Consider the following 17,229-nt stretch of genomic DNA (forward strand, 5'->3'; position numbering starts at 1 on the left):
TATTGCGACTAAAGCGACAAAAAAACTGTAAAAGCAGACGTTGTACATACCTTTACCAGAAGAGCTTCGTCGGCATCTTATCAGCAAGTTATCGCTTTATCAGCGGCTTATTATCGATAACGATTTATTATCGTCGGGCTATAAGTTTGTTATCGTTGGGTACTGATGCGTGATTTATTTTATATTGAAGTTTTATCTGCTTTGTAATAAACTGATAACAAATTAATAGTACGTCGACAACAAATTGGCAACAATCCTATGATAAATCGACATATTTTCGATAGTAAATCGATAACACGTCGATGACAAGGTGGCAACACCCTGCAAACAATTCGAGAACTTTTCGATAACCTGCCTAGACATTTTTGATAGTACATTGATTACAAACCGGTAACTTTTTTAATACAAAAACCGATAACCTTTCGAAAAAATTGTATAGTCGATAGGTATGTGAGGTTTGCCTGAACTAGCAGGTACGTCCTCACATGAAGTGAATTTTGCTAATCGAACAAACTGACCGAACGGAAAACTCCTATCAGAATATGCAATTTATGTTTCTAGGACCTGTATCACTTACTGCTTCTATATCTGATAGTTGTATGACCGATAATAGCTGGAGTCTTAGCTTGACGTGCGGTACGAGCAACAAATATGTTCGATCGTTTGCTCTACCAACCCGCTTTTTCTACATCTGCTTTCACTTACTAGGCGTAATTTGAAAGAATATGACAACAGAAGGCAGTGTCCAGTGAGGATACCCTTCATGAGCCTGCAGTCCCCTCTTTTCAGTGATATGAGTAACTTTGTTAATCTAAGGTTGTAAGACCTGCACATAATATTCGATACTTTACAGCCATGCGCTTAGCTCTACGACTATCCTGCTTGGTCGATCATGCTGCTTGGCTGTCAATGTAAAAATTTAAGCGCTTATCGATAGCAGATTTATACTTCAATAACTCGTCTTTACTCGTCACCTTGCATTCACAAGTCCCTGAAGATGATTTCTAATTGAAATCGAAATATCGACAAAATAAATAAATACGACAATATATGGTATAAAATAAAAATAAATGTAAGGCGCGATAACCTCCGAAGAGATCTAAGGCCGGTATGTTCATTGAATTTTTATTACTCACATATCTGTGTGGCCTAGAGCTTGAAAATTCTTTTTAATATATAACTTTTAAAAGGCCGAAAATAAAAACAAAAACAGTTTATTTAAAATGTATGGATAATTTCACGCACACACGCAGCAGGACGGTCAAGGCGACAACTCTTTGACTCATGCCGTTTTGATCTCTTTCACAGTCGTTTACGCGGCAGGCGTGCAGTGTTGCCAGGTGGTGCAAAAAAGAAGCTAGATTGGCAACAAAAAAAGGTTAGAAAACGCTAAATTTAGAAAAAAAAGAAGCTAAAAAAGGGCCAGAAATTTTTTGGTTAATTCATAAAATTTTTTTTATATTTTAGTTTACACATTTGTAAATAAAAACTTATAAACATAACTTCCTGTTTCAAAACATATCAAGCACATTTTCCTTGACTAGCACATGGAATTACTTTAAATGGTTGCATATGTGTATATACATAAAAAAATATTACAAACTAATTATTTATATAAAATATTCCCCGTCTGAAGAATCAGAAGAGCTTATATCTGGGTATAAAGTTTGGCTATTTACCATAGATATGAGATCATCGGTAATTTCAAAGTCATTACAATATTTAGATAAGCGTTTTAACGAGCATCTAATATTAAGCAGCGCATTAAGCATTTTAATTTTTAGTTTGTTCCTTAATTTAGTTTCAGAATTTTCATGCCACTAAAAATTCTTTCAATCTCCGCGTTACTGAGTGGTAATACTAAAAAACTAAATATGAATTCGACAAGTTCTAAAAAAAGGAGGTTCGTTTAATGCATTTTTATGTTCTCGGACTTCCGACCAAAGTTCCATGGTGGAGTGTACATTTTTCCATTGTATAGTTATAAGTTTTCGCACTTCAGCTCTATTAATGCTATTTGACTTGAAGAATATACTTCTCTTTTTCAAAGTAAGAAAAGACATCTGGCTTTGAAACTTTCAACGAATTTTCAGCTGAAAAAGAATAAATCTTTTGTAGAGAACTCATATTATTAGGTATTAGGTGTTCACAGGAACTATTGAAATTATTTTATTTTACATTCGGAGTAAAAAAGGCTAGAAAAAAGTCACGAAGCTAAACCCAAAATTTCGAGGCTAAAGGCAACAAAAAAAGGTTAAATCTAGCCTCGAAAATGCTAACCTGGCAACACTGCAGGCGTGTTTGAATCAGTTCTCTACGTGTTTGAAGCAGTTCTCTCTCGTACTCATACAAAAAAAAAAATTCCCTCTGCACATCAAAACCGTACACTGTGCTGCATATACACACATACCAATACATATAAATGTATTGAATTCAGTCATTTGCGCTGTCGCTTCATTTTTAATTGCAGTTAATTTATGCTGCGGTTATGCTTTGGTGGCATAATGACTAATTGAAATTAAAATAAGAAATGATGAATGTGCAAAAGTATTAAACGTAAGATGAGAATACTTTAAAAGAAAATTAAATGATAAACATATATGAAGAAAGTGAAACGAAGCTGGGATGCTATTAGCGCAGCCGACGACAGCGTATATCGATAATTCAATGGATGTGTTTATAATTGAATTAATTTCTGTGTTAATAAGCCAAATAATTGATAAAATGAGATTTAAATGTATATTTCTCGTCCCAAGCAAGGCAAGCATCTCACTGAATCCTTTCCCCTGTTCAATGTTGAAATGAATAAATGTTTAATTTAATTTTAATCACGCGATTGATGATTCAATATATGTATGTATGTGTGCATGGCCTTGTGTGTGTATGTTAAATGAATTACTTTCAATAATGAAAGTGTTAATTTTTTGTAAACATCCCCGTACATACCATACCATCATTCAAAAGGAATGTTGCAAATTCGATGTTGTTTTTGCATGCTTGTTAATATGTCTTATATGAATTACGTACATAATAAATATGTTTAATGTCATATTGTCATTGAAAAATTCATATGAGAAACTTTGCATAACAAAAAATTCCTAAGACTATGTTCATACAGAAAAACTTTTTTTGCTTAATTTCCGCATTTTGTTCTTTGAAATGAAATGTCGGCCTGACGTTCAAAAATAAATTCATTTTATATCAACAAAGCAACTCGTTCTAAATCATCATTCTCATTCAATTTATAATATAATTCTAGTTGTCGCAACAAAAGTTGCCCTACATGAACAAGGTCTAAACTCACCTTTTCGCAGTTTTATCTTACTTTTTTCTTTTTTGTACTCTTCTACTTTTTAGAAATGGAAAGTGCACCGCGTAATGTACAAGTCCGACCACTGAGTTCCTCAACAATGGTTATAACGTGGGAACCGCCAGAGACGCCTAATGGACAAGTGACCGTAAGTAAAGTTATTGTTTTTGTAATAATTGTTCAAAAGTTATGCTGTAGTTATACATTTTTAAACTGCAAAACCTACAACGGTGCTGAGCTTTTGATAAAAAACAACTCAATTTACTTGGTATATTTAGTAGACAAGTTCAAGATTATGGTAGGAAACATACCGTGCCTAGCAGTATGGGGGTATAGTAAATACCGCACATCAGAAAGGGATAAATGGCCTTCTCGAACTGAATAAAACTTGGTGAAGAGGGAAGTCTATATTTCGCCACCACGAAAATGTATACAGGAAAGGTCGTGATCGAATGACTTAAACTAAGCTTAGGGTATTTAAATTGGGGGTCTCATTTCGGTAGAGGTAGGCAACTCATTGAAGTGTATTTCTATCATGCCAATCTTCTAAAAAGGAAAGCCTCAGTTGGTGCATGAAGGAGTTAGTATCAAAGTTTTAGTTGAAGTGGAGCAACACCATGAGCGCTGTAAGAATTGATAAAAGATAAAGATATCTTAAACCCAATGTTAGAGAAGATAATTTTAGCAGCAAAACGGGAGCACAATGGCGCAATATATTATAATAGCGTAAAATTGCTGGCATATGCTGATGATACTGATACTATTGGCCTAAACAAACGCGCCGTAAGTTGTGCTTTCTGTGGATTAAATAAAAAGGCCAAAAAGTGGATCTTGCTGTACACCTGGACAAGACAAAGTACTTGCTGTCATCCAAGAAAGAATCGTTGCATTCGCGCCCAGCCATGTCGCAGTTGACAGACATAAATTCGAGACTGTCAAGGACTTCATCTATCTTTAAACCAGCATTAACTGCGAAAAAATTTCAGCTTAGAAATCAAATAGACATAAGCTCTTGCGACAAGGGCTACTTTACACTTCGTAGGGAATTAAAAAGTAAAGTTCGTTTTACAAGTGGCTCATCATGTCAGTCCTGGATGGTGTCAATAGAGATACCTCTTGAAGTGTTCGAGAGAAAAGTTCTCCAAATGAAAAAATATGTTTAGCATCGTTCTCATCAGCTTCGCCGTACATGCTGATGTGATCTTCCACTTTTTTATTATATGGGAAAAGTAGTGGTTATCTTTGCCTAAGCCTCTATTGATCCATACTTACATCTATGATTAGTTGCTTTGTTGTTCATTTCCATTCTGGTCTTGTAACAGTTTATGCGCTTCCTCCTTTCTCTCTTGGCTAAGGACTTTCAGGCGCTCTTTATGTGCTAGCTTTTTTTTCGTCCTATAGCCTTACTGCTTCTAGCTCTAAATGATCGATGTTATTCTTCTGCTTGTAGCATAGATCCGGTACGCTACGGTAACAACCATCCTTAAGGTATAAGTCCGACCATCTGGGGACCCACTTATTATGGCCACATTAAATCTTCTAGGCCGTCTTGCCCCCCCCCCCCCTAGTTCCATGAGTTCCTTGGGGTCTCCAGAGCCGCGCCTGCTAAATATGTATATGATACATTTCTATTTGTAAGAGGAATCTCCTCCGGTAAGTGACGTTGACAATTGGGTTGCGGAAGCTATAGAGCTATGTATTGCGCTTATCAACCACTTAAATCCCCGCCATTGTATAGTAGTTGTATGTAGACAGATAAAAGAAAACAAATCACACCACAAAATCCAACCCGAACCTCCTACCGCAAATCAACGAATGGCAAGAACTGTCTAAGATTTACTCTTTGCAATATTAATTATTTAGCCATTATAAAGCAAATAAAACCGCAAGTCAAACCATAAATTTATAATCATATATTTGTACTAATTTCATTATATTTGATAATAAGCTAACCAAACGAAGTTGAAAACCTTTCAATTGTCATTTATACTGTATGTTTATTTATTAAAAATATACATATTAAAGTGTCCGCTATTTTCCAACTTAGTTTTTGTCATAGACTTGATTAAATACAACAATTAGATCTTCTTCTTGGAACATAGAAGCCATGAACTTACATCATTTTATTTTTAATTTCAGAAGATAAAATCAATACTTAGCGCGCTTTACTTTCGAGAAATTAAGGCCGAGCTTCTTTTCCAATTTGCGTCGTGCTCCTTTTAATTTTCCCTGCGAATTGGCGGAACAGGATCTACATGTTTATGCCGACTAGAAAAGGCAACCGCAAGGCAGATACATTTTCACAGAGAATTTTTGGGGTTGCTCTACCCAGGAGTTGAACCCAGGACCTTTAGTGTGGTAGACGGAACATGGTATTACCACATTAGCACACCACGGCGGTCGCCGTTTTTATGGGAGATAAAGGGGAATTGCGGCCGCCGTGGCACGATGTTAGCGTGCTCCGCCTACCACACCGAAGATCCTGGGTTCACGCTCCGGGCCAAGCAACATCAAAATTTTAGAAACAAGGTTTTTCAATTAGAGGAACATTTTTCTAAGCGGGGTCGCCCCTCGGCAGTGTTTGGCAAGCACTTCGATGGTATTTCTGCCACGAAAAGCTCTCAGTGAAAACTTTGCAGATGCCGTTTAGAGTCGGCATAAAACAAATAGGTCCCGTCCCGCCAATTTGTAGGAAAAATTAAAAGGAGGACAACGCAAATTGGAAGAGAAGCTCGGCCTAAAATCTCTTCGAAGGTTATCGCGCCTTACATTTTTTTTTTTGTTTTTAAGGGAATAATGGATAAACAAAATATAAGAAAAATGGAAGATTAAGTAGAAGAGAAAGCGATCGTGAGTGAAGAAAGGAAGAAAGCTGACTCTTCAAATGTAGGCAAACCAATTTTCGGACAGAACAAAGTCTGACGGGGACTCTAATAAAATTATAAAAAAACGATTTGTTATCCAAATCACCAAAGCTTAGATAGTGCAAAATGAAATATGTAAGTTATTCTTAATTTTAATAATGAAGCCCACAAAGTTAAACATCTAAATCAATAAATCAATAGATATTATACAATATTTCTTTCATATCTACATATAACCGCAGTTGAGTCATTAAACCGTATTTACTACAATAATAAAACTACGACTGAAAATTCAAATTATCTTCACATTTAATAACTTAAATATATTTGCATAATTTGCTTAGGCAACAAAAACAATAATGCATATTTAACATTAATAATGGCAATCAAAATGATGGAAATTGATAACGATGCATGCTGATGATGATGTGTGATATGTCGTATGTGAATGTAACCATATGCCAGTAATGATGTAATCGTAATGAAAGTAATATTTGTGTTGAAACTTGTAAAGGAAATTTATATTAGCATGTAGTTGTTGCAAGGTATGCCACTGCTTTCCATTTCAATGCATTTATAATCTAAATTTTAGTAAATGTATGTGTATTTACGAAGTTTTATGCCTTCATAACAAACATGATGCCCATTCATTTAAAGCTATTAATTAGCATCTTCAATTTATGTGGAATTTTAACACATTATGAGCTTTGAGGAAACACAAATGTTGACCAGCTTTTGAGTGATAACTTTATAAACGCACCGTTGAATAGTTAAGATCCCCCCAATTGTTGGAACTTTACGTCAAATTACAGAGCAGAAATATTTGCTCAAAGTGATTATTCCTCTTTCCGGTAGTTCTTTGCCACTTAAAAGTGTTGGTTATAAATAAAATTGTTCCTGCTAAAATTATGGTTAAGTTTAAAAAATATTTAAAGAAGTCCCTTTCTTTTAAATTTAAGGATAGTTATTCCATTTGACAGTTGGGTCAACTCACCGAACTCGCACGAAACTATCGCAATAGGGGACGCTACTAACTCTGTCACGTCGCAGTACTTTCAATTGACACTTTTATTAACATTGTCCAGCCGTACCTGGCTCTGAGATAGTAGTAGTGAGTGATGGCTTTTAAAATTTCAAATTTACCCACCACTTACGTTGTTCGCCGTCATTTTTAACAAAATATTGATTTATTTTATTTTCATACTTTGACGTTTGGGTTTTTTCGTAAAACTGACGTTTAAATGTACTCAGTAACCACACTTTACAAGGTTGCATTTGCAGTTTGAAACAATTTGTTACGCAATTTTTTTTTAAATTGGCAATTTATTATATTATAAATTGAGTAATAAATTGCGTAAATGGTATAAATTGCGAATTTGGTGTGTGTTTGTACATAGCATAAGACCTACACTGTATTTTTTGTATCTAGTTTAAATATAATTAGAGCTCAGACTTTCATAAGCATTGTTGGTACAAGTATTTGGTTGTTGTTGTTGTAGCAGTGCTTCGCCCCATTCAATAGGTGCGACCAATCACAAATTGTGATCAATGTTCTCTAACGGGAGTCCAAGGAAACTTGCAGTTTCAACAGAGGTGGACTATAATGAGAGGGGTGTTAGAGGCGTTGGTTCCACATTACAATTAAAGAGATATTTGGTGTCATGTGGGGCATACATTTTGTATGTCGGGCTTGATTCTGGATAGGCAAGAGTTTAACCTGTTACAGTATCCAGATCGAAGTTGAGCTAGAGTGAGTCGCGTTTCCCTGGGGAGTATGCATTCCTCTTCCGCAAGTTTTGGGTACTGTTCTTTGAGTACTGGATTCACCGGGAAATTCCTGGCATAAAGGTCCGACGCCTGTTTGTGGAGTTGGCTGAGGACTTGCTTGTGTTTTGATGACTCCTTAAGCCCCTGAGCGGTGTTGGCTCATCAATGAGATATTTGCTTGGCTGCCCAGGTTACTGGGTATTCAACAGGAACTGTTTGGTTAGCAAATCATTGCTTTCCCTAATGGGGAGTATTCTCGCCTCATAGAGATCATGTAGATGGTGTTCTGGGGACATAAGAAGAAAACCCGTGGCGGTTCTGAGGGCAGTATTTTGGCAGGCCTGTAGCTTCTTCCAGTGAGTGGTCTTTAGGCTAGGCGACAATGTTGGGGACGCGTAGCATGCAATCGCCTGGCCAATTGCTTTGTAAGTGATAGTGAGCGTTTCTTTATCTTTTCCCCAAGTACTGCCAGCAAGAGATTTGAGATTATTACGGCTCTGGATTTTCGGTACAATTGCGGCCATCGACGTGGATGTTCAAAATGGTCGACATTTGGGACGTCCACGTTGTAAATAAGGTCGCGTAGGATTTAGTCGGTGATAATGCTAGGTTTCGCTAGGCGAAAAAACTGGCGAGATCAGGGAGGTAGCCGTTTATTCTGTTGCAAAGCTCATCGATCTGTGGGCCTGGGCCTGTGGCCATTATTGTGCAGTCATCGGCGTAGGAAACGATAGTAACTCCTTCTGGTCGCGAAGGTAGCTTTGATATGTATAAGTTAAACAAAAGTGGGGATAGGACAAAACTCTGTGGCACCCCTTGCTTAATTCTTCTTGGATTAAATGATTCGTTTCTAAATTGCACCGATGCCTGCCGAACACCCAGATAATTTGCGGTCGACCTTTTAAGACATGGGGGAAGGGCAGGTCTTGCAGTAACGTGCCATGGTTGACCGTATCAAAAGCTTTTGATAGGTCTAGCGCAACGAGTACTGTTCTATGGTGGGGGTTTTGATTTAAACCGTAATTTATCTGGGTGCTAATGGCTTATAGCGCGGTGATGGTGCTATGGAATTTTCTAAAGCCATGCTATGACAGGCTAGCTGCAAATTTGCTTTGAAGTAGGGTTGGTACAAGTATCGCTACTAACTGTCGCACTGTGCATCCCATTAGTACCAGATTTTAAACCTGTAGTGCGAAAATGTTTGAGTGACTGTCCTCCATTGGATATTCAAGAATATTTGGGATGTGTCGTAGCAGAATAAATGGCAAGGTAGCCAGCCAGATATTTAATAGTATAGGAATATAGTAGATCCATAAATCTATTGCGCTCTTATTCTCTTCACATCTCATTCATGTCCAGTTTTCTTATGAATTCCAGGATGGTGTTCGTCTCCAAAATGTGTATGTGCCTATCATTCTCTGAGTTGTCCCGCTCTCCTGAAGGATCATATATTTTATTTTACGGGTCCACATTGCCATTAAGGGTTGCCTTACTATGCCCCGTGAACCCAGTCAAACGGTTGATGTTATAAGCCGCTAAGCTCGTTTATTCTCTATTGAGTATCTTATGAAGTGATCTTCAAAAAGTGAGGACTAAATATTATAATGTATTGGTTTATTACACATAAAATCAGTGTGTGTGGCGATTGTTGGTATTGTACTTATCAACAATGTGACTCGTTTGATACTTATATGTAACAAATTAAATATGCTCATATGCTCTCTCTGTTGACGATTGGGTTGTGTACGTGTAAAAAGCCGATGGTGTAAGTGTGAAGGCCGAGCATAGTTCGTTGCATATATTTTGCTGCCTTGCTGGTCCTAAGTGTAGCGATTCTTTCATTTGAGTAGCCAACTAGATCTGTACACAGTGGCTTGTGGAAACTATCACCATGGTGTAAACCAGGGCTCTTCAAAATTGAAAGTGCGCCTGTATTAGTGAGAGCGCAATCGTCGCGATGATCGTGCGTAGTTAATAATTAAAAAAAAAAATTTAAGGCGCGATAACCTCCGAAGAGATCTAAGGCCGAGCTTCTCTTCCAATTTGCGTCGCGCTCCTCTTGATTTTCCCTACAAATTGGCCGGACGGGACCTACATGTTTTATGCCGACTCCGAACGGCATCTGCAAGGCAGATGAGTTTTCACTGAGAGCTTTTCATGGCAGAAATACATCCGGAGCGCTTGCCAAACACTGCCGAGGGCGACCCCGCTTAGAAAAATTTTCTTCTAATTTAAAAACCTTATTTCTAAAATGTTGATGTTGCTTTGCCGAGCGAATCATACGCGTGTGAATTGAGAGGGCACAATTGTGCTATGAAATGAAGAGCCCTGGTGTAAACATATTGGTTCTGGGACTTAACATTCCCGCCCCAAAGCCCTTTGGTGCCTTCTAGCGGTATGTGTATTATATTAGTGTAGGTCCAGTGAACGATTCGGATCTGAAAGTTTAGATGGCTTCATCTGCCTCCTTTTTTCTATATAATAAGTTTTTCAATGTCATCCTACAACTTTCTTAAAATTTCGGGGCTATACTACTCTACCTCTGTCAAAGTTTTTCTTGGCTATGTCCGCCTTCTTTCGGCTGGCTCTTGTAGTGTCCTTAATGCCGCCATTGATAAAACTGCACAGTTTGATCACGATTTTCCTCAACACTCAGAGTTTCCTCGACCACCAAGTGGTTTTCTTGCATAGGCTCTTCGATCCGTGGCTGCTGGAGTTGAAGGCCGCACTAACTATTTAGTTGAAGTCGTTATTTCTATCGGAAAAATGTACTTTGAGTAATATTTTACTCTGAATTCCTTTAAAAAAAAACTTTAGAACTGTTTTTTGAAATTTTTTGTGAAAGTTTTATATAATTTTTGCGTACTTCATATACAATTTTTATATCCACTGCTTTTCAACTAATATCTTCATTTATGTACATGTTTCATTTAAAACTTAGGCAAATGTACTAGCTCTTTCTTTCATGTTTTCATTATTTATTTTATATCCAAGTATTTATGTATGTATATGTCTTTACTACATCTTAGCATGGAGCGATTGCATCTATGAGTATTTTATGCAAATTTAATAAACCTCAAATGTTACCAATAACGATGCTGTGCGGTAACAATCATTCGGCAATACAATAAACAAAGCAGTTGATTATTAAAATGGAATCCTATTTGCAAACAGTTATGTATGGACTACACATATGATTGAAATACCGTATCATACTCATACATGCCTACTGTCAAGACTAATGTGTTAATGTGTGTGACCAGTTTGTGGTAACGAAATTTCTAAACAAAATTGATGGCTGTTGGCAGACAAATCTCGATTACGATAGTTAGATAGTTGCAACTTGTGATTTTATATAGAATAATTGTATAAATCTATGAGTGAAAAGTAAACTTTTGGAATGTAAGCAATTTTGCAATATTGATATTAATTATAATTATGTAGAATAGATGGTGCTGCTGTTGGTCTATTTTGAGAATTTATTTGTATACACACATGTATAGAAGCTGTATGTATTTTTATACTCAGCTGAACAGAGCTCACAGAGTATATTAATTTTGTTCGAATAACGGTACCCCGTAACGGCATAAACTAATCGGGATAGATATAGACCTATATATGTATATCAAAATGTTCTGGGCGAAAAAAGAAATTCATTTAGCCATGTCCGTCCGTCCGTCTGTCCGTAAACACTATAACTTGAGTAAATTTTGAGGTATCTTGATGAAATTTGGTATGTAGGTTCCTGAGCACTCATCTCAGATCGCTATTTAAAATGAACGAAAATGGACTATAACTACGCCCACTTTTTCGATATCGAAAATTTCGGAAACCGAAAAAGTGCGATAATTCATTACCAAAGACGGATAAAGCGTTGAAACTTGGTAGGTGGGTTGACCTTATGACGCAGAATAGAAAATTAGTAAAAAGAAGGTAATTTAAAAGTTTTGCAAGCTGTAATATGGCAGCTGAGTATGTAATGTTCGGTTACACCCGATCTTAGCCTTTCTTACTTGTTGGAGATAATTAAGTGCATAGAAGTTGATGCATGTTCTTAACTAACTGCTCGCCTCCTTATTTGAATAGCTTAAGTAGAGTTTGTTAGCTAACTGCCTAGAATCGGCCCAGGTCTAATATATATGTATATTGTTTTCTGAAGTGCTGTCACCTTCAACGCGATTTGAATCGGTCACGCTCTGCTAATGATAAGCAAGCCACTGTCTTCATAAGAGAAGTTTGAAAAAATCTCAACATCATCCATGCTTATTACGTATATATATTAGGGTGGGTCGATTTGTATGGACGAAAGTTAATCGATATCGCGCCATCGATTTTTCGATAGTATTTGGGCTCACTACGCATACCCAAAAAAATAAATTACGAGCTTGCGAAATTTCATTTTTTTGACTTTTTCTCGACTTTGATTTTAAGGTATTTTTTCATGACCTACTAAAAAAATTTTCATATGTATACCCTGTCCGACCCAAAAATGTCCGCTAAAAACATTGTCTATAACATTTTTTGAAAAAAAAAAAATGAAAATCCTATCGAAAAATTGATGGCGCGATATCGGTTAATAAATCGACCCAGTCTAATATATATATATATATAATATATATTATATATGTATATATGTATTAAAAACAAAACCCACCTAGACTTCTTCGCCTTTGACAGCTGTTATCCTAACTGTCATTAACTATGCAACCGCCATAGATAAACAAATTGTGGGTAGTTGTATTAACCGAGTCCAGCATGTTTTTGCGTACAATGCACATAAATACAGCCATGTATATATAGATTCACTTATGTAAACATACTTGTAAGTGTCATTAATGTCGTACAAATATTTTAAATGTCAAATTCATGCGCTGACATACCAACGGGCCAATGCGTGCATACACAATTGAGAAAATATGTTAGATACCCGTTAAATGAGTATTGAGTGTTTGTCCGTGCGTGTGTATGACTGTAATGTTTAAATTTGAGTGTTTTAGTGTTGTTCAGTTGACATTTATGACACTCATACCGTCATGCCATGACACTGACAGCAAGCAATGTTTAGCGAGTTTACAAAACACACACAGCCAGGCACCCACTTACATCCGCACACATTCAAACATACACTTATTGAGTTTTTGAGGAAAGCTGTTGGCATCGTATGTGGATGAAGATGTAATGCGAATTAAAGATTTATTTTTGGTTGCTCTTATACTTTTGAGTACTAGGAAGTACATACATATGTACTATATTCATACATATATGTATACAAATTTTATTTTGAGCTTCAATGAACTTTTGTTTTAGCCTTTTCACTGCCAATTGTCGCCAAATGCTTAAAAGCTAACAATGTCAGACAGACAACACATAATTTGTCATTTCATTAGCATACATGAATGAACAAATATTAATTGTGTTTAGTTGACGTATTTCATGTATGAAATCATAAATGTGATTTCACACATTCATACACATACATGCAATAACTTGTGTCATATGTCATATAAATCATAATGTGCGTAAGGACATACATACACATAGTATCTCGTATACCTCAATATATCAATTACAAATTTACATGAAAAGCCAAATAAATTTCTGATACCAAAAAAGCAGCCAAATTATTAAAGAATGAAATTTTAAATAAAGCAACATCGAGAACCACTATTACAAGGGCGGGGGGTAAACTTTGTATCTTACATATTGAAGGAACTTAAAGTTTTTCGAGTTAAGAAATGTGAATTAGAAACATCAAGTGTAGCCAGTTTTTTAAAGTCGCCCAAATCATCCATTTGAATACGAGCTCCCGGATAGTGAACTTCAAAATAAAGCAAGTCTCAATTGAGCTGTAACTTTGATGGCTGAAACGATCGAAACTATTGCAGGAACTGTTATTCTAAACCTACTTTGCACAAATGGCTATCTCTGTAATTTCGAGGAACTCGATTGTGATCCACCATTCAGCTGTACTCTAACATGCGCTATGTTTGGCAGTGTACATGTATTAAACAGACTAATAATATCTTTTCACTCAATGCGCTATACTCATATGTCGTCGAAGCTGTTAACTCCTCTTTTCACTCAAAACGACTTTTTGGTAGTAATGGAATGGGTGACAATTTCTGCACATAATTGTACAAAAAATTACGAAATATAAAATATTCTAACTCAAAAAACTTATGAAAAGCGTTTAACTTCATATATTTTCATTGCATTTTGAAATTTCAACGTTTTCATTTAATTGAGTTTTTTTCGTTCTATATAGCAGCAAACATGATTTAATTCTTTTTTCTTTTCCGGACAACATTGTACTGTCAAAAATTTGTTATATCACTCTCTTTCTAATTTTCTAATACTTTATCTTCCAGTGCTCCTTTCTTTTTCATCCTGTTATTCCCTCTTTTGGTCACCCAATTTCACTCTAATTCACCGTTTCCATATCGCCCATTCCCACTCGTAATCCCACTTTAGCGTCCAATTCCACACCCCACTAACTTCCCATCACACACTGGTCGGTCTTATATGGAGTTGGTGACCAAAAAGACTTCCAGTAAAGATATCAACGTGAAACTTTGGCCACGGCTTTACAAATATGTGCGAATTAATTTTTCATAAATTTGGTGCGGGTGATACCTTCATACCGACCCACAACCACCCACTTTCCCCGCATGCATACAAAAAACAAAGAAAGAAATCGTTTGGTCTTTTTAAATTTAAGAAAAATATTTTGTCGCCAATACAATGTTTAATAGGATTAAATAAAGAAATTAAAGTTATTAAAAGATCTTGCATACATAACAATAACAAAACAACAAACACACACAAAAGTTTACATTTGCATATCGTCGACTGAATAAAATAATGTCGTATGTTACATGTGAGCACATATAACATACGACAATAATTTATCAGGGTGACACTATCAGAAAACTGTCGTAAAACATAGTTAGTGGCGGAAAGTGGCAGCTGATACTAACACTTTAGAATCTTAAAACTTTACCTAATAATAAGATATATGTCCCAACGAGGGGATCGGTGAGGAACCCAACTAAAACTTTAGCTGAAATTGAAATATTTGTTCAAATAAACACCAATAACGGCACTGGTGAAATTTTAAATAACAACAACAAAAAAACACAACAAGCTAAAGGCACTAAAATTATTTCAAAATGAAGTAAATACCTTTAACTTCAATATTCATTTTTATATATTTCAATACAATGATATTTTATGTATTTTTAAATAGCTTAAACTTGCACTTTATTTTTAACTTGCTGACACTGCAAAAACTAACTAATGCCATAACCTCTATTTTGAAGCTATTCTTAAAGAGTACAGTTCGAATACAACAAAAAAGGCTGTTCTAATAAGAGATACTAGCGACACATTTGGTGACAAACTTTTCACTTTGATTCTTTTATTTTTGGCCTATGGAACCGACCACTGTACATCATCTCTATAACAAATATTGGATACCTCCTTCTAGTCTAATAGCCCCTTACTGCTAGACCTTTGTCATTTTATAAAAGTTGAAATTTCGTCAGTGCATACTTCCAACTGAAGCAGGATGGTTGGTCTATTATAAAACTTGAGTCATAGTGGCTTTAACAGATATCGTGCAAAAATCTTGCAGAAAAATGGACCTTTCTTTCGTCATTTCATAATAAAGACCGATTTTCATATATGGTCTTCGTCACGATATAAGAAGCCACTAGCCACATTGCCAGACACTTTCCACAGTGGCTTTGATTAGCCAGACTCTTTTAATCCTTCTAAACTTCAAAGAACATCGAGGCAATTTTATACTGAAATTCGAATACAAAATCTTTAAAAAAACTTTTGAAACTTTGTTTGCCGTAAAAAACTTTCAGCTTATGATAAAATATTTAGCTTTATGAAAAAGTACAGTTTTGCATTATAAAAAGTGTTTGGCTGGACAAAGCCACTATGGAAAGTGTCTGACAATGAGGCTAGTTGCTTATTATATCGTGACGAAGACCATATATGAAAATCGGTCTTTATTATGAAATGACGAAAGAAAGGTCCATTTTTCTGCAAGATTTTTGCACGATATCTGTTAAAGCCACCATGACTCAAGTTTTATAATAGACCAACGATCCTGCTTCAGTTGTACTGGCAGTCACGGGCTCTTGGACTTATAGCTTTAAATATACCAAGTATGCTCTGTAGAAAGTATAAGACAATTAGGAAAAAGTTTTGCAACAACAAGACGTGGCTTTAGTGTTTGTCAAACAGATCGATGTCGTATTAGTTAAATTATTCAGTGAATTGAACTTTATGTTGTCTTGGACGTTACACCGGTTATTTTCCAAAATTGTATAAAGCGAGAAAAAGACCGGGTGAGCAGCTGATGTAAAAATTTCGTCAAGAGCGGTTGATTGCTTGGGTGTTTATAAGACATTCATTTTTATTGATAATTAAAAAAAAATTTTAAAAAAATTTTGTAACTAAGACTATTCAAACACATCTCAAAAACGTTTCCGAAAACTCAAGAAGTGCCAATGAATCTGCATGAAAATTTCAAATTTTTTACTTAGGCTGATAGCACTGCTACGCATGAAGCGATATTTTTTTCGTACAGAAACAGAAAATAAGCATTTCTAAGTCTTTAAAACATGTCATAAATTAGTGATTACAAATGCTATAAATTTATTTAAGTACAAATAAGATTATTTAAGCAGGCGTGTCTTCAATTGAACCTGCAATGTCGAGTACCCACATTTGACTTGGATTATTTTACTTGGTACGAGCCACTGTTCTTATTACCCATAACGATTAAGCAATAAATTAACGTGATCTGCAATTGATATGAATATGAATTTGTAATCACTCGCAAACTCATCTGTCAGTTCGTTAAGTATGAGTTAATATAGAAGTACCTACTCATCCACACATAATATGTACATTAGACTGGGTCGATTTATTAACCGATATCGCGCCATTGATTTATCGATAGGATTTGGGCTCAGGAAAAAAAGTTCCACTACGCATACCCAAAAAAATAATTTTCGAGCCTGCAAAAAAAAAATGACGAAAGGGTAAATTTTTCGACCAAAACTCTCCCCAAAACCCGAAAAATATTTTTTCAAAAAACTGTTATCGCCAACGTTTTAACAACAGTTTTTTGAAGAAAAAAAAAAATTGTTGGGGTTTGAGGAGTGTTTTTGTCGAAAAATTTACCCTTTCGTCATTTTTTTTTGCAGGCTCGAAAATTATTTTTTTGGGTATGCGTAGTGGAACTTTTTTTCCTGAGCCCAAATCATATCG

At 35.8% G+C, this 17,229-nt stretch overlaps 1 protein-coding gene across 43 annotated transcripts in view; it reads left to right on the top strand.

Moving 5' to 3' along the window:
* Positions 1 to 17,229, top strand: part of Lar (tyrosine-protein phosphatase Lar) — a 1,659,242-nt gene that overhangs the window by 1,519,362 nt on the left and 122,651 nt on the right. For all 43 annotated transcript variants that reach the window (XM_067764572.1, XM_067764575.1, XM_067764574.1 and 40 more), the window contains one exon: positions 3,358 to 3,458. In XM_067764572.1, the coding sequence (XP_067620673.1) occupies positions 3,358 to 3,458 (101 nt within the window). The remainder of the gene's footprint in view (positions 1 to 3,357; positions 3,459 to 17,229) is intronic.

Source organism: Eurosta solidaginis, chromosome 2, assembly GCF_040869045.1.
Source record: "Eurosta solidaginis isolate ZX-2024a chromosome 2, ASM4086904v1, whole genome shotgun sequence".
Classification (NCBI taxonomy): Eukaryota; Metazoa; Arthropoda; class Insecta; order Diptera; family Tephritidae; genus Eurosta; species Eurosta solidaginis.